The following is a 27337-nucleotide window of genomic DNA, read 5'->3' as shown; positions in this document are numbered from 1 at the left end:
CTCGCCGACGATACAATGATGATGGCTTCCAGCATCGAAGACAAGATGGCGGACATGACGTCATACTAGGTGACGATATATATGCTTTGAAAAAAAGTGGTGGGAGTCAGTCTGCTAGCACCCACCACGGGGGAAGGATCGGTCGCCATTTTTAATTTTTTTTTGCACTCACCGGGTTCGAACCGAGGACTCCGAGCTCCGTGTCGTTATTGTATGATTTTTAAATATTTTTATTAAAATTTTATTAAATGAATTTTTTAATAAATTTTAAAATTTTTTTCATTAAAATCGGATAATAAATAAAAAAGTTAAAGATGGCGGCCGTAACCAAAATTGCAACGGTGACATCATCATCCAATATGGCTGCCATGACATCCTTATTTTCAAGGTCGGCGGCTTATAAGCGGCTAGCTCTTAGGAGTTTTAAGCCGCTTTTAGGAGTTTTCGTTTTTTCTAGGGCAAAGCGACTTTTGAGGATTTTCGAAATCCTAATTTTTGAACTGTGGAATTATTTGAGATTTTTTGGCGGAAATGTTTTTCAAAAAAATGTAAATTTTGGCGATTTTTGAGGAATTTTGGGCAATTTTTGCCCAATTTTGGCGAATTTTGAGGGTCAAAGGTCAAGGTCAAACTTGTCCCGTTACGCTATGTCCCGTTACACTCCTCCAAGATGGCCGCCGTGACGTCACAATCCAATATGGCGGAAAACACCACAGACACCACAGCCAGAAGCCAGATCTAGTACCGTCATTCGTATACTACTCGCAAGCAATATTCAACTCACACGAAGTGTTGATTTTTTTTCTTTTCCTCGACATTACTACTAGTTCAGGGCTATTTCTGTCACAAAAATTAACAACATTTATCCAAAACGTGTAATATAATGGGTATAAAATTTCGCGTAAATGTTCGTAATCTAATATTAAAAAAAAGTAAAGTATCAACACGGCATGTGACATAGAGCTTTAATAAAAGGATAAAAATAATAATTCACACTTTTTCAAAACAGCTTATCTAATAAATATTTTTGTTATGAAATAAACTAAAACGTAACCTTTAATTAAGTTCCTTTTTGCAACAATTTGTATATACGTTAAGTTTAAAGGCTAAATAAAATGGTACGCAAATACTGAAAAGTTATATTTAAGAAAAGATTTTATATTACTGAGCATTAAAGTCAAAATAAACAAGAATAATTTCAGCTCGGCCTGCGGGCGCAGGTACGCAGGTATCGTCCTTCAGTCCGAATGAAGGTTTTTGGACCCGCGTGGATCATTCTGGAAATTTAAGGCACCTGCAGTATACAATGGGATATTGTATATGCAGCTGGAACATTTTGAAACGTTCAACTAAAACGTTCTTGAACAGTCTATGCAATTTATAAATATTCTGAAAATTTTTGCACAAAGCACATTATATGTTGCGAATATTACAAAACGACCAATAAAACATTTTCTCATAAGTAGTATGCAAATTTTCCCCCGAGCCCAAGAGTAGGAGTGAGAAGCCTGAGCCGATGCCAGCCATCTTGGATTGTTATGTCATGGCGGCCATCTTGGATTACTTTTATCTTCACTTTTGACGTTGACAATAAAAATTTGTAAAAAAACTCTAGATTTTCCCAAAATTCGCCAAAATTCGCAACATTCTAGTTTTAAAAAATTGCCAACAAATTTTGAAAAATAAAAATTAATTCCATTCAGAGGGCAAAAATTACGCTTTGAGAGAAAATTTCCCGTTTTAGTATTTTAAAATGCCAGTAGCTTGAAAAGTCGACAAAGAGGCTTAAAGTCCACATCTACAAGAATACTCCCTAAGCCTCCGAGGCCATGACCTTGAAAATAGTAATGCCATGAACGCCATTTTGAATTATGGCGATTCCGTGAAACCTTTCGTTACAGCAGCTATATTGAAAATCCGTAATTTTCATGCTAGAAAATCGGGGTAAATTTTAAAATTAATATAAAAATTTCAATAATAAAATTTTAATCAAAAGTTACATTTTTAAAGTTATCACTTCACATACGCCATCGTAAAAATCCGTATTTATTATCAAAAAATAAAAAAATAAAGGAATTAATAAGTAAATACATTTGAATAAAATTTTAATAAAAAACCACATATAAGTCATGGAGTCCTAAGCTCTAACCTGGTGAGGACAAAATAAAAATGACGGCAGATCCTTCCCCTGCGAAAACCACCGTCAGATTGACCTCCCACCCCTTGTGCCAAGGTATATCTATCACCGGCTAGTATGATGTTATGTCCGCCATCCTGTTTTCGTCTGCTGGAGGCCACCATCTTTATTTTTCAGTTGAAGGCTGCCATCTTGTTTTCATCATCTTGAGGCCGCCATCTTTTTTTCATATACTGGTTACCGCCATCTGGTTGTCGTCTGCTAGAGACTGCTATCACCATGTTAGTTTAATTTTAACCTGCTAGAGTGCAGTAATTATTTATTTTCTGGGCATCCACCATCTTGTTGGATGTATTGGTCTCTATCTTGGAAATCTATAATATTTAACCTAGAAAATCGGGAAAAATTGTAGAATTTAAAAAAGGTAATTAATAAAATTTTAAATAAAATATTACACTATTTAATATTATGACATCACGTCCTCAATATAGAAAATCTATAATTATTATATGATTTTAATGGGCAAAAATTTAAAATTTATAAAAAAAGAAATTTATAAAATTTTAATAAATTAATATTTAAAAAACACTTTATCGTGGAGTCCTCGGTTGCAACCTCGTGAGGGAAAAAATAAAAATAGCAATGGATCTATCCTCCAGAGAAGCCACCAACAGACTGATTTCCTACAACTATTTCCAAGGTAGTTATAACTCCAGCTAGTATGGTGTCATGTCCGCCATCTGGTTTTTATTTAGTGGAGGCTGTCATCTTGTTTTCGTGTGCTGAAGGCCGCCATCTTGTTTTCGTCTGCTAGAGTGAACTACCACCATTTTTGTTTAATTTTTACCCACTAGAGTGCAGTAATCATTTATAAACGTGTTGCCTGCCATCATGAAATTTGGCCACCACCTTGGAAATTCGTAATTATTTACTAAAAATTCGGGAAAAATTTTATATTCCATTAAAAAACTGAAATTAATGAACTTCTTGATTTGATAGAATCCTGTAATTGATTCGATATTGGAACGATGCAAAGTATTTAATTTTATGTTAAAAAATACTATAATTTAGTAAATTATGGTGACAAGACCTTAAAAGGAGCTTAGATTCCTCGTTAACCAGTCTAAGGTAAGTTGGTGAGGACATGTTTGCCTCCATCTCGGAAATCCATAATTTTTCACCTATAAATTCGGAAAAAATTCAAAAATCTAGAAAAATACCACTCATTAAAATACTAATTTATTTGTTAAATATCGTTAATTGGTTCAATCCTTGTTAAATGCAAAAATAAAAAATAAATTGAATTAAATATCACATAAATTTAACATATAATTGAAAAATACGAAAAAACAACAAAACTTATTTTACACACACAATTTATTACATAATTTCTACTCTACCACAGGAACACTTGCGAAAGTTACTAATCCAAAAAACATTGAGTTCTGCATCGGCTTGAACTGAATAATTATTAGATCCAATCTGTTTACTGATCTTGATTTAGGTCAATTTGCGTTAGTTTTCTCCGCATGCTCCTGAATATTTCTGTTCATATATTGTTGGTTTTCGTCGTGTGCTCCAGGATATTTCTGAAATTACTGTTTTTTGTGTTCCTGTGTGCTCCTGATAATTCATGACCAGACTTCTGCTGAAATACTTTGAGTATTTCTAGTTATTCCTATGAAAACAATTCCTGCATGTATTTTTTTTTCTTTTTTAGATTTGCAGCAGTTTTATTCAGAGTTTCTTTTACTTAATAAATTCCTGTTACCAAATCAGCACTTACAATATATTTTTATATTATACAAACAAAAGAGAGTCATTACCAGACAATTGCAGTCTTAAAACAACTGAGAAAAACTAACATGTGAAACGTACTTCCTTTTCCTTGATGTCTAGCAAAGCCCTCCTTTTCTTGCGATCGAGAATGACCATCCCTCATAAAAAAAGAATAATATATGCCACGATGCAACACGTGGTGCCATCTGTTGATGAAAGACAGAAATACCTGTGACAAGTTTCTTGTATGAGATAAATCATTCTCGCTGATGAAAAATTAGAAAAAGTAGCCTATATAAGTAATTGTTCCAATTTAAAACTCTCAATTTTCATCTTGCATTTGTTGAAGAAACTAATATGTATCCTGAGTTCGTTGCCTGTAGCTGTATAAGAAAGATATCGCTGTAGATACTGTGGCAAACAATATACTTTGAGAAAAAAATGCTAAACGTTATGAGCGAAGCGAGTGTATTATGTTTCCTTGCCAATAACCATTTAGTTGCAGTCAGTGTCAGCAATCCTTTGGTCGAAATTATTTCTTGAAAAAACATTGCATGACCTGTACTACTAAGCTGACTAAAGATAAAGAGGACTGGTATACAACACAGAGGAAGTGGAACGAAGGCAAAATATTAGACGACTATAGTGATTACGAAGAATGTAAAAATACTAATGCTAAAAATACTATCCTAGATCTCGAAAATAATTTCAAATTTTGAAACTAACGTAGAAAATAGCACCTTTTGGGAAATGAAAAGATATTAACACCAAATTCTAGTCGCATCCAAGAAAATGAGAACAAAGACGAACGACCTGAAGCTGACAAGATCAAAGACTGCGATGAAACATCTGAAGATGAGATAATTTAAGACTGTGATGATATACCTTTAGCTCACAAGAACAGACTGTGATGAAGCGTTGAGACCAAAACATTGGAAACGTTGTGTTAAAATAAATTATTCTGATCTAGCTTGCAATGATCACTTGGTCGTTCAAGAAAGTGACCTTGAGGCTGGTGTTGAAATGGAAGACTTCATAGATGTAAATATTTATTATAAACATGCAAGGAAGACGATAGCAACTGAAGAGATTGATTATGAATCATGGGAAGTTCCTAACATATTGATCGACATGCTTCGCTTTGTGCAGGAAACTATTCGCACATCAAAGAAGTATCCTTCATACACAAAGAACTGAAAAATCCTGTTTGCATAGAATAATGACTTTTATTACTTGCATGTGTATAAAATTGTAAAAAATAATAATATTTTGGATTTTAAAACTTTTTGTTTCATTTCTCAAAATCTGATTTCTGTCTAATGCTACATTTTTATAATACAACTTCTTGCTAAAAGATATAAAAAAACATTAGCTTTGAATGACAAAATGGAGAGTAATAATAAAGTAATACCAGCAATAAGGCTAAGTTCGATCAAAAATACAATTAAAATCAGTTGGAGCCAAATGTAGATGGAGCAGTTAGAGCACTTAGAGCAATTGGAGCACTTGGAGCAGTTGGAGCTGTTGGAGCTGTTGGAGCTATGGAACAATTGGAGCTTTGAAACTCTTCGAGCAATTTGAGCCTGGGAAAACTTAGAGCTTTAGAGCACATGGAGCTGTTGGAGAACTTAGAGCAATTGGAGCACTTGGAGCATTTGGAGCATTTGGAGCATAATATATCTTGGATCTGTGGAGAAATTGGAGCATTGGAGCAGTTGGAGCTGTTGGATCAATTTGAGCTTTGGGGCTTTGTATCACTTGGAGCTGTTGGACAACTGGATCAACTGTAGTATTGAAGGTTTAAGAGCAATTGAAACTTTGGAGCAACTGTAGCATTGGGGTACTTGGAATTTTGGAACACTTGGAGCTTTTGCAGCATTGATTTATGGAGCCAATGACTGTTGAAGCACTCGAAGCATTTGGAGCTGTTAAGCCAAAGAGAGATTAAAAGACTGTTGGAGGCAATGACTTTTGGAGTCAGTGATGTTTGGAGCCACAGACTAGTGGAGCCAATGACTTTTGTAACCAAAGACAGTTGGAGCTAAAGACTGTTTGAGCCAATGACATTTGGAGCTAAAGACAGTTAGAGCCAAAAAAACAGTTGGCGGCAAAGACATTTGTACTTTTCTTGACGATATCAAGCAGAACATTATAAATATGCTTACTGATGAAGTTTCTAAGTACGACCTTTTAAAATTTAACTTGTGGCTGGACTGCGTGTATAGTAAACCATATCGGTTCAAGGACCATTTGAAGGGCTCATTCAAGGCAGTAAATATCCCACTTAAAATTCCGACGATGTGAAGCAGTCTGTTGAACATTGTATCAAGAAACCTTGTCCGGAGGGAAAAAAACTATGTACGAAAAGTATCTGGCTGGTCTCTGTCTTAAGTAAAACGATTGGAGCTTAGAATTAGTCAGTTCAAGCCGATGCAGAACTCAATGTTTTTTTTTAGATTGGTAATAGAAATTATGTAATAAATTGCATTTGCAAAAATTTTTTTCCATATAATGTCAATTTTATGTTAAATTTATGTGATATTTAATTTATTTTGATTTTTAATTTTAACAAGGATTGAACCAAGGAACTATGTTTATCAAATAAATTAGTATATTAATGAATGTTTTTTTTTCATGATTTTTTGAATTTTTTCCCAATTTCTAGGTCAAATATTGTGGATTTCCAAGATGGCGGCCAATATGACCTCATCGACTTATCATAGACTGGTTAACTAAGAATCTAAGCTTCTTTTAAGGTCTTGCCACCAAAATTAATTCAATAATAGTATATTTAACCTAAAATTAATTTTTTTTGCATCGTCCCAGTATCGACCAAGGACAGGAATCTATCAAATCAATAATTACATTAATTTCAGTTTTTTTAATGATATATAGAATTTTTCCCGAAGTTTTAGCTAAATAATTACTGATTTCCAAGACACTGACCAAATTTAAAGATGGCACGTGCCACAGTGTACTCTAGTGGGTAAAAATTGAATTAATATGGCAGCAGTGCATTTTAGTAGACGAAAACAAGATTGCTGCCTCCACCAGACAGAAACAAAATGGCGTGCTCCAGGAGACGAAAACACTATGGCCGTCTCCAGCAGACGAAAACAAGATAAAATGTCATACTAGCTGGTGATATATTTACCTTGGCATTAGTGTTGGGAGTTCAGTCTGCTGGTGGCTTCTGTGGAGGAAGGATCTATAGCCTTTTTTATTTTACCCTCACTGGGTTCGGTACCGAGGACTCTTTGATGTACCTAAGTACTTTTTTAAATAACATTTTATTAAAATTTCATTCATTAAATTTTTTTATTAATTTTTAATTTTTGCCATTAAAATTATATAATATTTACAGATTTTCTATATTGAGACCGTGAAATCATAATATAAAATATAATATAATGTTTTTTATTTAAAATTTTATTATTTATCTTTTTTAAAATTTTTAAATTTTTCCCGATTTTCTAGGTTAAATTCTACAGTATTTCAAGATGGCGACCAAGAGTCCAACAAGATGGTGAACGCCCTGTAAATAAATAATTACTTCACTCTAGCGGGTGAAAATTAAACTAACATGGTGATAGCAGTCTCTAGCAGACGAAAACCTGAAGGCAGCCATAAGGCAGTTATGAACCAGAAAACCAGAAGGCAGTATATGAAAACAAGATGACAGCCTCAAGTAGATAAAAACTAGATGTCAGCCTTCAGCTGAAAAAATTAAGATGTTGGCCTCCAGCAGACGAAAATAATATGGCGGCCTCCTGTAGACGATAACTAAATGGCGGACAAGACATCATACTAGCCGGTGATTATAGGCTAAATCTTGGAATTAGTGGCGTGTGGTTAGTCTGACAGTGGCTTTCGTGGAGGAAGAATCTGTCAACCTTTTTTTTTTAAATAATAAATACGGATTTTCAAGATGGCAGAGGTAAAGTATTGATTTTTAAAATGTATTTTTTTTAAATTTCATTAATTAAATTTTTTATTAATTTTAAAATTCAACCCAATTTTCTAGCAAACATAATACGGATTTTCAAGATGGCGGCAGTGATGAAACGTTTAATGGTGTCATAATTCAAAATGGTGGCCATGGCATCCTAATTGTCAAGGTCATGACCTCGGAGGCTTAGAGAGGCTTTTAGATGGGGACTTTAAGCCTATTTGCGGACTCTCCAAGCGACTGGCATTTCAAAATATTAAAATGGAAAATTTTCTCTTGAAACGGGAATTGTTCCCTAGAAGTACAAAAGGTTTATTTTTAAAATTTTTGAGATTTTTTGACGGAATTTCTTTTCAAAAAAACTGGAAATTTTGGTGGATTTTAACGAATTTGTGCAAATGGCACATTTTGAGTTTTTTTTTGTTGTTGCAAATTTTGAAGATCAAGGTCAAAAGTAAAGACCATCTAAGATGGCCGCCGTGACATCACAATCCAATATTACGGACATTGGTCCAGGCTCCACACTCCTACTCCTGGGCTCGGGGGAACATTTGTATACTAATCTCAAATTCCATGCATCCAGTGTTTTCGCAGAATTTATAGAATATTCTTGATGAGAATGACAGGCTGTAAACTTGGGATTGACCCCGAGAAGGTACACTCTGTGCTGTGTTGCTAGTGAAAACTCTGAAAATATCACAACCCTTATCTGAGCAATAAAAAATAAGCAAATTTATTTTATTTGTCCTTTGCGCTAAGAGTTGCATTTATAAAAATATGTTCAAACCAAATTTGGTGGTTCTATTTAAAATTAATATGCAAGGAATTTGAACGGGATCGATATCGTGTGTACTAAGGGAGTAAAGAATTTTTTGTTCTGTGACCTAATTTTGATCAATCCTTGCAGTCAGGATTTGTCGTGTCGAAAAATGTTTAAAAAAAATTAAGATTACTTTTTTAAGGTATAGTACTTAAATTAGAGTTTTTTTGCAATACTCTTAGAAGGCAAGACAACCTAAAATTAATGCAGAATTTTTCACACTAAGAATATTTTTAATTTTTTTTTTTTTTTAATCTTATTTCTACTCCTATTTTCCGGTTTTTCCTACTAACGAACTTGACCTTGATTTTACTTTTTTTGCATTATGTAACAGTCTAGGAGTAATTTGTGCAAAGTGACTTCAGTTATCTTGTCAATAAAGAAATAATAGTTCTATATTTTATTTGAAATATGTTTGTGGTGTAGGGACCATGAAACGAAATACTAGGTAGAACATTTCTGGAAGTCGCACCATAAAACGGCTGCAAAAGCTACTACCTAACACAGGACCATGCTGCCTACCACTTAGGTGCTGTAAAAAATTAAACTATCAATATATAGCCATTTGAACGTCATTTACTGTGTTTAAACCGACCAGTTGTTATGCAGTGAGTGAAAATAGGCGATTAAAGGTAATTAACTTTCGTCACGTAAATTATAGTGCTTCAAATTATAACTATTTTTACCAGTTCTGCTAAGCAGGGTGCGTAGTCCCAGATTCCAACTCTGTTTGTGTTTTCATGGAGACCTCTTGCCCGGGAAATATAACATTAGTGCCAACTAATTTGTAAGTTATAATCAGTCAAAAAATTCCGTTACAAACAGCAGTGAAAATATAAGACAGGCGACCCAATTATAGGTCTTTGTATGAGAAAATGTTACCAATATATATATTTTTTCATATTTTTAATCTTCATTGAAAAACCACTAATTCAGGTGTCCAATATTTAATGTCAAGAAGTATCTGATAACGTTAGTCTAATTAGCAAACCTCTTTACACCCTGAGGACAAAATCTATAGGATACATAAAAAACTTGGAACTTCAAATTTACTACTTGTTACAATATGCGTACTTCACACCTTAGTTTTAATGTTAAATAAGGTATGTAAACAACACTACTATAAATATTTAAATAATTCAATAAAACGGTTCAATGAAATTTACACGAAATGTTTACGTTAACAGTTGAACTAAAATTAAAAACAAATAATAATTAAGTTTGGAGATGTAATGTCTGCTTTCCAGATCTTTGAATTAGAGGTTTTGCTTAAATGTAAACTGTGTTCCGTAGAACAATTTCTCGGCTATGCGTTTTGGAGAGGAAGTGAAAAACATAATTTTGAAAAACTTAATGCAAAAAAATAAAATTCAACCGAAATTGGAGTTACTGGGTTTGCTAATAAGTTCGGCCATAAATAAAAATATTTTTTTTTTTTAAATTAAGGATGCTTACCTTCCTTCATAATAATTGTAGACCATGGTAAAGTTAATTTTGAGTCTTACTTTGCATTTGGTATCATTTTTTTATGTTGTGTATCAAAAACATTGTAAACCATTGTTGGAATTCACATCTATGAAGCGCGTTGTCAGAGAAATAAAGAATTGTTGCACCTGCAGCTAATGGAGTGATGAGTTTGACAGTAGCTACTGCTTACGAATTGTTTCATGTCGACGATGTGGGGCCAAGGTGATTGAGTGGCCACTCAATCTACCTACACCAAGGCGATCATAATCCTAGTCCCGGAAGGATTAAACCCAGAGTTTTTGCGAGTTGTAAATGAGGTGAAGAACGCGATGCGATTGCAAAATATCGCATTATAGTGGGCGTGCGGTAACTAGTCGCACAACTAGAGGCAAAATCTTTGTACCACAAAAACGACAGCCGTCAATTTAACAAGTTAGTTTTAATGGACTTTTTAAGAAAAATTTGTTGAGTAATAATTTAATCTTTTCCTCGAAACGCATTTAAAATATTTCATCAACCAAACTAGTAAACCGAGCCTCAAAAATGTATTAATAATAATTGTGTTACGCCTTCACCAATTTAACCAATATTCTAAAACGTAAGTCAGAGGTTCTTTTCAGTAACATCCCGCCCGTGACACGATGAGAATACAAAAAAATATATTTCATTCGTGAAGTCTGTCGCGTTCGCCATTTTTGTTGCACTGATATTATGGATGTATCGAACGAGATTGGTTGGAAAAATATTTTATTCGCATCGAGTCCATTGCATCGTACCCATCGCGCTGTAGTGATTCCAGTGTGAACCATTAGGTTTTCTCAAATATATCCCGGTTTTACACTAATGATGCATTCCTTCGCTGCTCCGTCTTATCGTTTCACCACCGACCCCCTCCCATGACATTGATTCCAACAAGACGTTACAAATAAATTTATGTAGGCAGAGGTATGGCACTAACAAGATATAATTACAAGTTTTTAGTTTATTTTTGAGTAATCAGTATACCATCGTTCCATTAATAGCTTATAACAGTTAATCTATTTTTTCAAGTGGTTCATGAATTGGTTCCATTCAACAAAACATAGTTTTTAGTCTATGTGGTAGTGTGCCTTGGCTTAGTAGTGGTCAGCAAATATAACTTTTAGTACTGGAGAAGTGCGTTTGGACCCACGTTGCGTATTGGTGTTACATAAAGGATACGTTTGTTATACTTACACTAAAGGCTTCTAGTTTAACCCAAGGACGTTTGTTTATATCAAACACATAAAATCTGTCATTTTTCGTGGCTAGTTCAAACGTTTGCTTATGGGCTCCACTTTTTTACTACCAACAATAGCTCATAAATTGAAAAAAACCGTAGTTTTACATACAGTTTTACTAGATTTAATTATACTGTGAAGTTATTACCATTTAAATATACTTATATCATAAATTTTCAACGGTATCATTTTAAATTAAGTGTTTTACGGTTATTTTTACGATTTTGTTTCATGGGTTTTTTTTGCAACTATACTCAGTTAACTCAATGTTTGAGGTATGACATTGAAAATTTTGGAGAGTTATTTATTAGAAATTCGTAATAAAATTGTACGGTAAATTGTAGTAAATTTAGAGTTTATTTCATTTCTACCATATAGCAATTACTACAACAGAATTTAAAGTAATACACATTAAGTTTTTCAGGAAAAAACCAAACCACTGAATAAAGTAATGATCCTGGTTTAGGAGCATTCGTTCTTGATAATCACCTCAATGCCTTTTGAAGCAGTGGTACGCATAAAGTATCAGTTATAAACATTTAAATTACAAGAGATTTTTTCCCATAGAAAGTAATAAATGTTTTGACTCCAAACAGAATATGTATATATGTAATATCTAACTAGATTTAGTTTCGATATGTTAGCGTTAGCATTTACCTAAACCTGTCTTCCTCTTCAGAGAACACATTCACAAACCGCTGATAGTAATCAAACAGGGGTGGCGAGAGGTCATCTTAGTAATGATTCGAAACAAATTTCGGTTTCAATCATCATAGTTTATTAGCGGTGATTCGTAACCAAGTGATACGGCATATAACTATATCTAACCATCAAGGATATGTTTGTATGAACATTATATTATTATTATTTTTCACAAGGAATTTAATGTAGACTATATTAGATATTTATAGAGATGATGGTAATAAACAAACATAATATAATTAGAGAAACAGAACACTTTATAATTACGAAAACAATTTCAGACTTATATGAAAGCGCAAAAATAATTATATCTTAAATGATTTAAAATATTTTTTAAATAATCCTTTTTATACAGGCGAAAATATTAAATTATACACGTCATCCAAATAGTCTTTATTATGTCTCCTGGATCACCCAAGATCTTCTAACATGGTTAGCGAGATCAAATGGCATGTTAATAGCTTATCAAGGGTAGTAACATGTTTTATTTTATTTATTGAGCACAGTGAAATTAGTGGATATACAGGTAGTTCGAAAATCCATCCACAGTAATTCGGTAGGTGATTCCTGATATAAATATATAAATATATAAATATATAAATATATAAATATAGGAGCTACTTATAAAGTAACTCAATTCTGAAACATTAATATTTGCCCACAGTTTGAGGAATGATGTTGTACACAATATCGAAAACTAATTTAGCTACTATTCTAAGTATATTATTTATTGCTACATAGTTATTCGCCCTATTAAAAACATTTAATAATACCACATTTTACACAAGAAAATAAAGTGTTGGGAATCGTTAAATTGCATAATATTATTTTTTACATGCTATAAACAATTTTTTTTAAATTATGGCCCAATGACTCAAAACACCACTCTTGTTGCAATTGCCTAGAACGCTACGTTACTGCTCACCACATCTGAATGTCACAGCGGCAATGTTACAATGCCTGGAAGTAGGCCATACTTTTTACACGCAGAGGTAAGCACAGTATTTACGACGAGGAAACGCACATCGAGTGACTATCGCCAGGAACACAACCGATAGAACGGAAAACAAATAAGTTATGTAGCTTGTACATTTTATGTCCATTAGGAGTCACATGCTTTCGGTACCTTCGTCGCTGCACGTGTTTAGCTGTCGGGAAAATTCAGCCCACTTGAACTTAAGCCCCGTTTACACGTTGCCAGTAACTCGCACAAAATGGTCGAGTAGTAACTGGTAGACAGTTGCTTGACTCGTGTAAACGGGTAGGGCGAGCTACTCGTACAGGCCAGTTACAACTTGCATGCCAGTAACTGGAAGGGCGAGTTACTACAAAAATATTTGTTTCACTGGCGCACTGGCCTTCCCCCACCACGACAATTCTTGGTATCTGCGAGATACTTGAAGCGTGTAAACGCGCATACTAGCAGCTAGTTACTCGACACATGTAAACGCTCCTGATGAGCTACTTATACAAGTAGAGTAGCTGGGTTCTAGTGACCAGCTGGAATGGTCGAGCTACTGACCCACTGGCATGAGAGCTACTAGCAACGTGTAAACAAGGCTTTAGTAATGCTCGCTCCACTGCTGCATAACATAGGCGTATGGTCAACGATGAACAAATACCTAAAGCTTTGGCGTGTTTAAGTTGTTGTCAGTGGATACTGGCTGTTAACCACGTGGTACATCTGCGTGCACTATTGCCTCCTTCCAAGAAGTGAAACTTTAGCATGCGTGCTAAGCAGAGACGGTGCTTTCTAGGCAGTTGCAACCAGCGGGGCGTTGTCGTGGTTTCATACATCAATAACCTTGGATGGTAAAATCATTGTATGTAATATGAGGGCACAACCTTTTATTATTTTTATGAAAGAGAGGACGCTTCAATAAAATTTCCTTAAAGAATTGAGCTATAGGCTATAAGTAGAAGCTTACAGAAAATTGTAACAACTCCTTTAAAGAATAAACCAAATTTTTTTCGTAGGATTTTTCTTAAACTGAGTAACTAATCAGACATAGTCAAAAGACATGGCGGATAAGTTTTCTGGAAAATACAAAATTTTACTTTTTAACTAAAACCCAAAAATATTAAATAATGGTGGTTGTTTAGTGTTTTATGATAGTTTTTCAGGTGTTGTGCGATATCCGCCCAAAATATTTGTGCATTAAATATTTTTTTTTGTTTAATTGTGTAGTATATTACAAATCTGAAGTTTAAATTGGAGCCAAAACATTTGTTCAGAACACTTTACTTAGCCTCATATGCACGTATGTTTGCTGTTTGTATAAGCATTTATTGTGTAGTATGTGCGTATTATATGAATTACTATCGTCTCTTACAAGCATTTCTTTAATTGTATAGAAAGTGAATATGCAAAATTTAATTTTTTAAGTACCAAATATTAATTTATTTCCTTTAAAATGATAGCCAGAACATAATCTGGTTTTTTAACGTGCAAATAAAACCGCCATTGTTTTTTACGACCCTGCATGGTATTGTCATGCTGCCTCGTATTTGTATAAGAACGCTTACGAACGTTCTATGAATTGTTCTTGCAATGTGGAAGATTTATTCAAGATTATAATTTGGACTAACGCAATTTATGGTTACATTATATGTCATAAGAAACCTCAATAATGGACCAAAAAGATTAAAATTACAAAAAGTATGAAAATCAAACATACAGAAAACAACAAAAAACCGCCAGTATCAACGAGTTTAAAACATGAGTAACACAAAAAATTCCGTGGAAGGAATTAGTCAAATAACTATCACAGATTATACGGACACAGTGGGCTAAAACGACAGGAGAGCAGTAACCACGACAGTAAATAAAAACAAAAAAATTACATCAGACGACACAGCGAGCGACGAACAGACGAACAAATAACATGGACAAATTAACTACAACACAAAGGCGCACAGGTGAACCCAGCAATGTGACAAAACTGATACTCTGGACATCACAACGACGACATCACAGATGAACACAGCATTCTTCTAAAGACAAAACAGTTGCTACGTTTCGGGAACTATGATCTGTTCCCGTCTTCATGTGGAATGTTTTGCGTGCTCTATGAAATATTTAAAGACTAAAGTTGTTTCCTCGATTATTTTTAAATTATTTTTAATATTAATTATAAGCTTTATTTTGCATTGGGGTTATTTTATATATTTTTTAGATTTTATTTTAGCTTTTTAATAGTTAAGGCATTTTTGTTTTTATGTTGGCATAATTTTGTTACTATTTGTATTGTTCGTTTATTTAGTTATTTTTACATGAATTAAGTTTATAAGTCTTTTAGTAATTTATTTTTTAACCTTATAAACGATTTTTCGAAGACTTTTTATTTTTGAATTTGTGTGTGAGAACTTAAAAGAATGTTAAATACGCTTCTGGAACTGCATCGCAACCGAGTTTTCCTTCCATGCCGCTGGAGGGGGTAGTGGAGCAGGGGGAGTGGTGACGTATACGCCGCGGGCAGTGTTGTGGATTGGCTGGCGACGGCGAGTCTGACCGGGGCGGCCGCGGACGTAGCTGAGAACCGCGCGTGACTGTTTCTCGGACTTAATCCGCCGGAGTTTTCAATACGAAAACTGCATCGCAAAACGGGCGTGGCAGCTGTTAAACTGTGGTACGCGACTGAAGAGGTGTGCTCGTGTGTAGTCTGCGCGAGACGGCCGCGAAGGTAGCGGAAAACCGCTCGTGTAAATTTCGCGGTGATAGTATTTTCGCGATTTAAACATGAAAACTGTGTCGCCGATTTTAACATGGTGCTCTACATCTTGGAGAAATGTGTGGGTGCCTACGAGCCCCCGCGCCGGTGGTCTTAAGCGGATCTACGGTGTCTTTCAAGACATCGCTGGGTTCGATTCTGTCCAGGACCCAGATTTATGGCACATGTCATTGGAGATGTGTGTTTATTCTCCAGGGAGCTAAACTCAAGTAAACGTTGATCTGTTCAAGAGGTCGTGTCCTGGATAAAAACTAGGCGTGATCAGCTGAAGTGATTTCCCATTCTACTGCAAGCAGCACACGAGATGTAAATGAATATTGCGTACGATCATAGTGAATATATATGATAAAAGAATCTTGCTGTGTTTCTCGGACGTGAATATATATTGTATTTCAGTCTTGAAAATGTTTTGGCCAAAAACCTTATGAGCATAAACTAACACCACATCTTCTCAAAATGACTGTGTTAGCGATTGTAGTCAGCCATATTTTTATGCCAAGCATACGCTTTAGTGAATGACCCGGGTCGAATAACTTTTTGAATGGCACTTTTTAACATATATATTTTTTAGAATTTATAAAATAGTTTTTAACTTTTTATGTATAATTTTTGTAATAGGCCGATGTTTACCTGGTTGGTGGCATTTTAGTTTTGGAGTGTGGCTTGGCGAAGAGATATGTAGTTACTAAGATAAATCATGTCAGGTTTTATTTGCTACGTTGTCTCTGCATATATTATATATAAAACTAAGAAGTAAAAGAAAATGTTCGCCCAAATGTTATTTTTGTTTGTATGTTAATGCGAACGCCTGGTTTTGGGTATTGTGTTCAAAGGATAAATAATTTATCATAAATAAATCGTTTGAAAATTTTATTAGTTGTTGTGTATTTTTTGGTAAGGCCTTCAGGATTACCTCTTCCTTAATTATTTTTGGAGTAATACCAGAAACATTTTTTAAGGGCACTTGCGTTAAGTAATATTAACTTTGGAAATTTGTATTTAACCGAAAAATATTTTTAAAAAAAATTTTATTTTTAAAGTCAGTGAAGGCCGTTTCCAGTGACGTGAATAATATTGCATTGGTTTAACATAAGTGGGAAAGCAAGTGCACTGAGGCACAAACAGTCTGTCTTAGGAAGCCTACTATGTTCATCTGTGCTGTTTTCGTTGTAGTGTACAGAATATTGGTTTTGGCACATAGCTGGGTTCGTCTGTGGGTCTCTGTGTTGTCATTATTAAATCCATATTATCTGTTTAGTATCATCTTAGGGTTCGTCCGTTAGTCACTCTGTTGTCCAAAGTCATTATTTTGTCTTTATTTACGACCTTATTTTTTGGCATCGGATGATTATAGGTGTTTTCTGTGTGTTTGTTAATATTTTTTGTCATTTTTCATTTTTTGTCCGTTTTTGGGGTTTCTTATGACATGCTGTGTAACCAGCATTGGTGTATGTCCCAAATATTATCTTGAATCAATGATTACCAAGTTAAAGCGGTAAATTAAAATGTAAATTGCTCTTCGTGAAATTATTTTTATACTATTGTGTAGTGGTGAATTTAATTATTTAGAATTTTATATTTATTTTTAAAACTCGATCAGTGAAAGTAAAAAAAAAGTATTCGAAATTTATGATAAACAAGTTTGAAAAAATATCGATATTGCTTGGCCATGGCTTTAATGATTTACAAAACCATTTCGAATTAAGTATTTGAACCTATTAACTTTTAGCCCAAACAATTTATTCCTAAGATACCAAATGATTAACATTAGAGTAAATTATAACATTAGTAAACAGTTATCAATGAAGAATTGATAGAAACACGGAGTTTTATGGTAAAAAAGTTAACAACTAGTTAAAGATAAAACATTTCACAACAGCACTTATGTTGTACTGTTAGCGCAAGCTCAAAAGTGTCGTCACTTATGTTTCACTTTGACACGTGATTCATACTAATTGTTGTTTACAATCAACAAATTGCAATGTCTGATGAAGCAGTTATGTACGAAATGATAACTTAATGCTTTTATGGAAATAACATACCTTAGTTCTTTAAAATATAGTCGACATATTTAAGCACCATTTAATTCTTTTAACAGAAGCCTTCATATATTTGAAGTGTAATATTTTTTCGGTATTCTTTTTTTTTTGCAACGGAAATTTATTAAACGAATGTGTCCTATTAAAAACCTTTTATATTACACTTCAATTTTTGATTCAATTATTTGAAAAACATAATACATATTAATGGTAATCCCCCTTTCAGCTGATAACAACGAGGTGTAATTAAGTTACAAAACGCTTACTAGAAAACCGTCTCTACTGTCATAGGTCTTATAATATTTATATTCGGCGTAAAGAATAATTTAAATAATGTTACTTATCACTCATGTACATATATATATATATATATATATATATATATATATATATATATATATTTCTAAATGATATTACATATTCGCGATATTTCCTTGTGTACGTGTGTGATAAGATTTTTATCACTAGAAAAAAATGTTCACTTGTTCACTCCAATATTTCAAACTCATTTGGCGTATTGTTTCTTTTTTCTTTTCCCCCCGGTTTACAAGTGTAGTGCACTTCTACTAAGACCAAGTGATTAAATATTTGGCGAAAATTGAAGTAATATTTTATCCTTGTATTTAAAAAAAAATACATAGAACGAGCTCGTATCACCAACATCAAATGTTTTCTATACATGTGCTAGCTTCATTTACAATTTTTCACATTCATAATTCCAAAAGTTTTTGAAACGTGCTTTGTCGAAAAAGTAACATAGGTACTATGAACGAAATCGCAAGTTTCACACATTATGGTATGGGAATTTTTCACAACTTTCTTTAAACTGCTAGATGTCTAGAACCATTACAACCAGATGAATACAAATATTGTACAAAATAATTAATTTAACTGTTAATAAAGACCGTTTGCTGGTTTCCCAGTGGCTAATTAGGCACGATAAAGGTTCTAGTTACTATTATTTATCTCTATATATATATTTTTAACTTTAAAGGAAATTATCATCCCCTTCTTACAGCGGAAGGATTAGCAGAGGACAGTTCACAAAATAATTCTTACAACTAGTTCTAAAACCAACCATGCTGGAGATAGACCTCAAACTCAAACGCTAGAAACCTTATTAAAAATAAACAAATAATAATACCAGTCTAATCAAAAAGAAATCCTGACGTGTATTTCAGCAACGTCACGCCCGCAACGCGATGGAAATTGAAAAATCTTTACTATAGTAAATTCTGTCACACTTGCGAATTTTGTCGCGCTGACGTCACGTCTGCCTGTCTGTTGTGATTCCAGGCATTACTCTACGCCTGCTGTGACAGACAGTGTTCTCTGTGTTTCCCCACAACCTTCCCCGGAGCAGCCGCGCGCATCACCCCGATCACTCTGCAAGCTGATCAGGACCGTTGTCTCTCCCCACTCGAACAGAGCAGCGAGCGCCGATGGCAGGCACAGCCGACGTCATATCGTGCATGTCGATCCTGCCTCAAGCAGCGCAAACACGCGATACGTATTTATTTTTCAGCGTTTAAAGTCTTCACGCGATGGATAGCGTGTAGATCAGACCTCGCTCTCCTCTGTGGGTCGAAAAAAAAAAGTAAACCCCTCCCGGTATTCGGAATCCGCTAAGATTCACCGGTGAATGTTGAAACCGTGTAATTAGTTGATGAGCGTATATTTTTGAATCGCCATGCAAATAGAAAGACCGAGCAATGGATACGCATACACACTCGCATTCTAGTTCGAACCCTGGTCCGGCCATCCTATAAGACAACACGCGGTGCTGCAGGTACATTCCATGAACGTGTCGTTACCTCACCGAGACATTTCAATATATCTGCAACGTTACATGTATGTTTCTGGTACTGTGTGTGGTATACCGATTTCGCTATCTCGTGGTTTCCCTCAATAATTATAGGCAAATTCTAGAATAGTTCCTTGATATGAGCCACCGTTGGTTGATCCCTTTCCAAATTTCCCTCGAGCGTGAAGCATGTGTCCGCGTCTCATGACCAAGTTTTCAACGAGACGTTAATAAAAGAAACCGATACTTTAAGTAAAAATTGTGACATCCAGTGGCTCGCCTTCTGGAGATCATGAATTCTACCTGGCCATCCACACTGGGGGTGGTTATTTGTATCCCAAAGTGGTATTCCGTCCCCACTTGCATGTCAATGCTGGTGCAGTTCCTCGACTTAAACATTCCTAATTTCCAACCCTTTACAGCACTGGCCATATATTGGAAGCGCTCTGTTGGTCAACAGCCTAAGCTCAAATGAAATAAATATAAAATAAATAAAACGATACATTGTAATAGGCAATAAAAACCACAGGCGTTATTATGGGCTTCACATTTTTTTTAAATTGGAACATTTAGGATTTTGGGCTTCACGTTTTTTAAATTGGAATATTAAGGTTCGTATAAACACAGCCTTGGCACATCTTGTCAACAGCTTGAAAGACGAAGACCAAAAAAAAAAAAAAACGGCCAAGACAATTGTTTTAAAAACCATTCCGGCTCTTGCCTGAGGAACATTTCAGGGTAAACCGTGGGAAACCTCGCACGTAATGGCCGGGCTGCGGTGATTCGAACCCGCGGTCCTCTTAGTGCACAAGTCCAGTGCTTTAGCGCTGCGCCAACTCTCTTGCAGTGCGCAGGTTGTGACCGCTACGAGATCCAGCCGACACGCCACGCCCACGAGTTAAAAGCTGTTCCTGTTTGGAATGTAACGGAATGAAACTAAATGGAATGGAATGAGCAGATCAGGAACAAAAATGAGTGCTTTGGGCAAATAGAAAAACTGATTTATTAAGTTGCTACTTAAGCCCCTGTTGTTAACGCTGGTTGACAATAAATTGTAACTAGGCGTGTGAACTTCAGCATCACCAGCTTTCTACGAAGTATAAGACACAGGAGTATTGACTTTACAATAAATATGTCCCTATCCATCATGGTAAATAAGAGTGAATGGCATGTCATACTGTTAAAATAAACTAGCATTTATATTAGTAGTGTGTTCAAGTAATGGATGTGCACATCATTACGGGATATTGACAGAAAATAAATTCGTTTACATTGCAAGAATTTCTATTAAATGGTAATTTCAAATGTTCACGGGACATTCGAACAATGTATAGGGTTTAAAAACTGCAAATTCTTCCTTGAAACTTCTTGCAGACTTGCCGGTTTTGTCTTTAATTGGTATTTGTCCGCAATGTTTACATAATTTGCGAACACACGATGAAAATTAATTATAATTTTCAATGCAAATTCGAAAAGAATTATGTGACCTCCCGTGGCTCTAATTATAAAGTTGATTAAGTACGCGGAGTGAATTAAAAATTTTAATTTTTTTTATTATAAAACGTGTTCATGACTAGAAACTGTTTTTGTCACATCAACACTACGTTTCATCCGTAAATTTTCAGCATGCAAATAATACTTATTTATCTATAATAGTCTTACAATTTGTACTATTGTCTTCAAGATATGTTACAACACATGCCGGAGCTATTTAGCGTTCTACTTATAGTATTAAAACATCTTAATAAGTATTCTTTAATTTTTCACATTATTTGCAATTTTGAAGAAATTTCTACCTGATACAGGACACGTGTAGTTATGTTTCTTTGTAAAGTTTAAACGATTTATTCTTAATATATAATTGGAATAATGATTCCCTTTTTATTCAACATAAATTATACTTTTGAGTTACATATTTTTGACAGCAAATACCTATATTTTAATATATTATATTATTTAAAAAAAATGAAAAATGTTCGAAACAAATTTAACTTAAAATATTTAATTATGTAAGTAAACGGCTATATATTTTACTGTAAGATATTTTTGCACACTAAATTTAGCTATATGTATGCGGGAGCCAAACAAATTTGATGACAAATTAAAGCAATTTAGCAGAATAGGTTACAGCAACCTGAATTTGTGGGGTAATAATGGATATTATTGATGGAAAACCGTCAACAGCTACTGTATTGATCGACCCACCGCTAGAAGTTCACCGTAAAGAGATGCACCTCACAAGAATTTAATTGCATTGTAGTATATTCTGATGTCTAAATTAAGTTACAAAATGTAATATTTATGAGGGTAGCAATGATTCTAAACAAAACAACTTTATATCCAGCTAACTTTTAAAAATGTTTTAGCCATACTTATTTTGACTGCAGGATATATTTTACTGCCTCTATGCTCCAGAAAGGACCATTTGGGCAAGTGCTCTGACCCTACAGTCAAATTTTACACACGAATGAAATCAAATCATGACTTACGTTTTCTGCAAATAATTTTCTTTTTTAAATTTCAATTTTCACGTCGTAAGATAATCGGCTATAACTCACTAAAACAAAACGTTACAAATTGTAAGACAATTCTTTGTTATCTTAGAAAGCATGGTGTTTAAATAACAGCTTCATTCGCCGTATATAATAACGAATACGGAAACGTACTGAATGGCATCCAATCGAACAGCTCGCTGTTTACACAAGTCAACACTTGCCAGTTGAACAGATTTTACTTACCCTAATGTTGTCATGGTCACTATAGTGTACCAGAAAGCAGCGGGAATGGAGGTGAAGTTCGTCTCGTCTACGTTCTTTTCCGCGTAAAACATAACCGTGGCGAAAATAATAATTGCCATGGCAAGTGAGAACACAAGGAAGCCGAGTTCGGACGCACACGATTTCAGTGTGTAACCCAATATGCGCAGGCCCTGGGAATGCCTGGAAAATTTAAAAATTCGGAACACCCGAAACACCCTGAGCGTGACGAACGCGCCGGACACGTCGTCATTGTCGGTGATGCCCAGTCCAATGTAGTAGGGGAGGATAGCAACCACGTCGATGATGCTCATCACACTGCGGACGAACTTGCACCGGTCCGGCGCGGCGAACAGCCGCAGCAAGTACTCCGCCGTGAAGATCATGACGCAGGCGGTGTCGAGGCAGAAGAACACGATTTTGTACCGCTCGCCGCAGGGCAGCGTGCCGGCGCGGCCCGGCCGCAGGCCGCACGGCACCGTCTCCACCACGTTCGCCATCACCGACACGGCGATGAAGAAGCCCGTCACGTAGTAGAACACCAGCGCGGCCGTCGACGTGTGCGGGTTCTCGAACGCGCGCCACATCTTCTGGCGGATGTTGGTCAGCTGCTGCAGGTTCTGGTCGCCGTTCTCCGACAGCTTGTCGTCCATCAGCCGCTCGGCGTTCTCGCGCTTGCGGTCGCGGTAGTCCTCGTAGCAGCAGTCGCCGATCACGTCCGGCAGGATGCCGAAGAACGCCAGCTCCTCGTCGTAGCTGGTGAGACATTCGTGCTTGGGGTAGTGCAACTTGCCCGTGCGGTAGTAGTTGAGTATGTGGCGGAATATGTCCGGGTCGCGGTCGAAGAAATACTCTTTGCACTCCTCGTCGTAGAAGAACTCGCGCTCGTTGGAGCCGAGCAGGGTGTCGGGGTACTTCTCGAGCGTGTTCCTCCACGTCTCGAAACGCCGGCCGGACACGTTGATCAGCAGCTTCTCGTCGTCGGCCTTACGCCGGTCCTTGGGTATGGGCGGCGGTGGGAGCGGGTGCGTGGCGATGGGGACCCAGCCGATGGCCGCCGCCCGCGCGAACGGCAGCCAAGCGGCGACCGAGGCCATGCTGTGGGGCGGAATGTTCCGTCAGGCCGTGCACGCCGCCAGCAGCACGACGCACCACGCCGGGCCGGCCGCCTTCACGCCCATGGCGCCCGCGCGACGCTCCTCCGCGCCAAATCTAGCATCGGGCGTCGAGCGTCCACCGCGCGCCGCTTCCACCGACTATTTCTGTCGACCTGGATGCGCGGCCATCTTGACGCGCACTACGTGGCGACCCGACTCGGGGCCTACCAAATTGATTTTCCGCTGCGCATACGTGCCGGCGCCGCCAGAGCCACCTAGCGACCTGGCCTGGATACTGTCCCGTCGCCTAGGCAACAGTGACGTCACGGCCACATGACCAGTCAAACGCAGCGCACGAGCCTACAGAAAACACAGAATTACGTAAAAAAAAATACCACGAAATTTCCTTCGTTGAAATTTTATCTTTGAAAATTTTCAATTTATTTTGATGAATGTTATAAATAAATGCAAAGAAATAGTTCCCTAAAATAATGAATTATTCTGAACGACAAAATGATTATCAGCAAACGTTTATTTAATGGTAAATAAAGTAGGATTTTGTTTAATAAAGTGCAAAACAATACATTTTATTTTTTTTGTTTACACTAATTTATTTTAAGTGAAACTTCTTTGCTGAGGGGGTAACAATTTTCGAGCGTTACGAAAATTTCAAACGCCTGGGGATAAATAACTTTTAAAATAGGGGGGGGGGGGGAGGAGGGGAATATTTTGGTACGTGGTGGGGGAACCGGCAGAGATAGAGACGGCATGGCTTGCTTACACTTTTGCACATACTTGCACACACGTTTGCACACACTTATGCACACAATTTTACACACACTTGCATACACTTTTGCAATCACTTAAAAACACTTGAACATACCTGAACATACATGAACACACTTTAAAACACCTGAACACATGAACGCACTTGATTCTAAACTTGAACACACACTTGAACACACACTTGAACACATTTGAACACTATTGAACACTCTTTAACACACTTAGAGACACTTGAACATAATTGGACACACCTGAACACACCTTAATACACCTAAAACACACACCTAAACATACAACTAAACACACTTGATCACACCTTAACACACCTGAACGCACATGAACGCACCTAAACACACACTTGAACACACACCTGAATCTACACCTCAACACAATTAAACAAACTTTTACACATTTGAACACACACCTAAACACACTCTTGAACACACAATCTAACACACTTGAACCCACTTTTGAACACACAATTGAACACATTTGAACACGCTTTAGCACACTTGGACACACATGAACTCATACATGAACACACACATGAATACAGACATGAACACACTCTTGAACACATACCTAAACACACCTGAACACACATTGAATATTTTAATACATTGGAACACACTTCAACACACCTTTGCACACATTTTTTCACACACTTTTGCACACATGTCTGTACACAGCATTGCACACACCTTTACACACACTTTTGCTTACACTTTTGCATTCACTTTTGTACACACTTTTGCATACTTTTGCTTAAATTTTGCACACAATTTTGCACACACTTTCACACACACTTTGCACACACACTTTTGGAAACACTTTTTTTTGCTTATTTGCGCACTCTTTTGCATATTTTGCATACTTTCTAACTTTTGCACTTACTCACTTTTGCACACTTGCGCACACGTTTTCACACTGACACTTGTGCAAACACTTTTACATACGTTTGCTCAAACTTTTGCACACACTTTTGCACACTTGCACACTTTTGCACACTTGAACACGTTTGCAAACTCGCACACTTTTGCACACTTGAACACATTTGAAAACTAGCACACTTTTGCACACTTTTGCACACCTGTTGCTTGTACACACTCGTGTACACTTGAAAAAAATTTCACCTTTACTCACTTAAATACAAATTTTCACAATTTTGCACACACTGCACACTTTCCACACACTTGCTCACGCTTTTGCACAAATTTGGAAATTTTTGTACGCTTTCGCATAATTTGCGCACTTTTGCACACTTGCACACACACTTTTTCACATGCTTTTGCACATATGTACGCATACTTGTGCAAACTATAGCACATTTTTGCACTCTTGCACATCTTTAGAAAATTTTGCAGTCATTTGCACACTTACATATCTTTGGAAAATTTGTCACACTTTTGCACACTTGCACACTTGTGCTCTTGCTATTTTGCACATTCGCGTACTCGCGCTTTTGCGCACTTGCCCACTCGCACATTTGAGTATTTACGCCCTCGCACTCTTGAGCTCTCGCGTACTCGCGCACTTGCATATGTACGGTTGTTTCTTGGGGGTGGCACATCAGGAATTATGACGGATCGGTAGTGCATTTATTAGGACCAAAATGTATCTTCTGTGGCAAGATGTTTGCGCGCATGTTCAGTGCAAGGCATTCTGAAATATATCACTGTCCCTTAAACAAAACTTCTATGCTGTGTGAAAAATGTCGTATTCAAACGTTATGCGAAGCTGCCCTTAAAACACATGCCAAGGTATATAAAGGTCTCTTTCGCAATCTAGGAAAACTGTAGAAATCTAGAAATGCTAAAGACTTTAATAATTTGTTTGTTTTTACTTGTACCTAATATTTATGTAATAATTGTATTGTTTTGTCAAAAATGTGTTTTTTATCTTGAAACTATCACTTTTATGGAAAATTGAGAAGATATTGAATTAACTCTTTACCGCCTGATATAGAACGAAGGACATAAATCGTTTGAGTGAACCATTATATTATTTTCTGATTTTTTGACGATTTTGAGAATTTTTTCCATATTTATAGGTTAATAATAAACATAATTTAAAGATGGCGGCCAAGATGACCGAAAAGATATTGGATGCTATGGTTATTTAATACGACTGCACTCTAGCTGGTAAATATTAAATTTAGTATGGCGGTATCGCTATCTAGCAGATTGTGTGTGTACTAGCGCTCCTAAGTATCGAGTATTGAAAACAAGATGGCTGCAGAGCTCTCTACCAAATCATATTTGTTCTACATGGTACTAGCGCTCCTAGTAGCAAGTATTGGAAATACAGATGGTGGCTTGGTTTCGATCAGTTGATGCTAATATTTATTCAAATTAAAAATAATACAAGGTAAAATATGTGTGTTATTTTTATATACCTTATATAATTCTCAATCTGGTAAATGTCACGATGGCCGTGTAGTCAAAGTCGTATATTTTCCATCCCAGAGGTCCAAGCTATCATGGTTCAAATCACCATCTATTCCGATGTATTTTGTATAAAAAATTTAATTTAATATGTCGATTAGGGCCATAACATTGGTAGGTAATGGAACATATACCTTACATGCATTAGACGGAGCGTTTCTGGCTCTCTGTAGGAACAAACAGCGGAAGCAAAGATGATGGTATCCAAAATAGGGGCCTCCAGCAGAACTAAAATGATGGAGACTATGACTTCATCCAAGGTAGAAGCCTCCCGCAAGTCAAAGGTCAAGATCAAAGGCTAAGGTCAAAGGTTAATGTCTAAGGGCCGGTTGCACCATTGAAGATCACTGATCGATCTGAGATCATACGAGGTAATGAACCAGGATCGACACACAAACGGATTGCACCATTCGAGTTCACCTTCTGACATAGGATTGAGGTGAACCTCTGTTTGAACCACCGAAATTGATGGTTCAGAGCATTTGGATCCGAGATCTTGTGTATTTTTCGTTGGTTTGTTGTGTTTTGTAGTCGTGTTCGCATAGATACTGGTTTGTTTACAATTGA

The 27337-nt window shown here is 36.2% G+C and overlaps 1 protein-coding gene across 4 annotated transcripts in view; it reads right to left on the bottom strand.

Annotated features, from left to right (window-relative positions):
• Positions 1-23768, bottom strand: part of LOC134529356 (potassium voltage-gated channel protein Shal) — a 536371-nt gene extending 512603 nt beyond the window's left edge. The window contains exon 1 of one of the 4 annotated variants that reach the window (XM_063363335.1): positions 22426-23768. In XM_063363335.1, coding sequence (XP_063219405.1) covers positions 22426-23540 — 1115 coding nt within the window. In that variant the 5' untranslated portion in view covers positions 23541-23768. The remainder of the gene's footprint in view (positions 1-22425) is intronic. The other 3 variants (XM_063363338.1, XM_063363336.1, XM_063363337.1) reach the window with 3 other exon arrangements.
• Between the last annotated feature and the right edge of the window lie 3569 nt (positions 23769-27337).

This window comes from Bacillus rossius, chromosome 2 (genome assembly GCF_032445375.1).
Source record: "Bacillus rossius redtenbacheri isolate Brsri chromosome 2, Brsri_v3, whole genome shotgun sequence".
In the NCBI taxonomy this organism is placed as follows: Eukaryota; Metazoa; Arthropoda; class Insecta; order Phasmatodea; family Bacillidae; genus Bacillus; species Bacillus rossius.
Note: the sequence above shows the minus strand (reverse complement) of the source record. Positions and strands in the feature narration are given on the sequence as shown.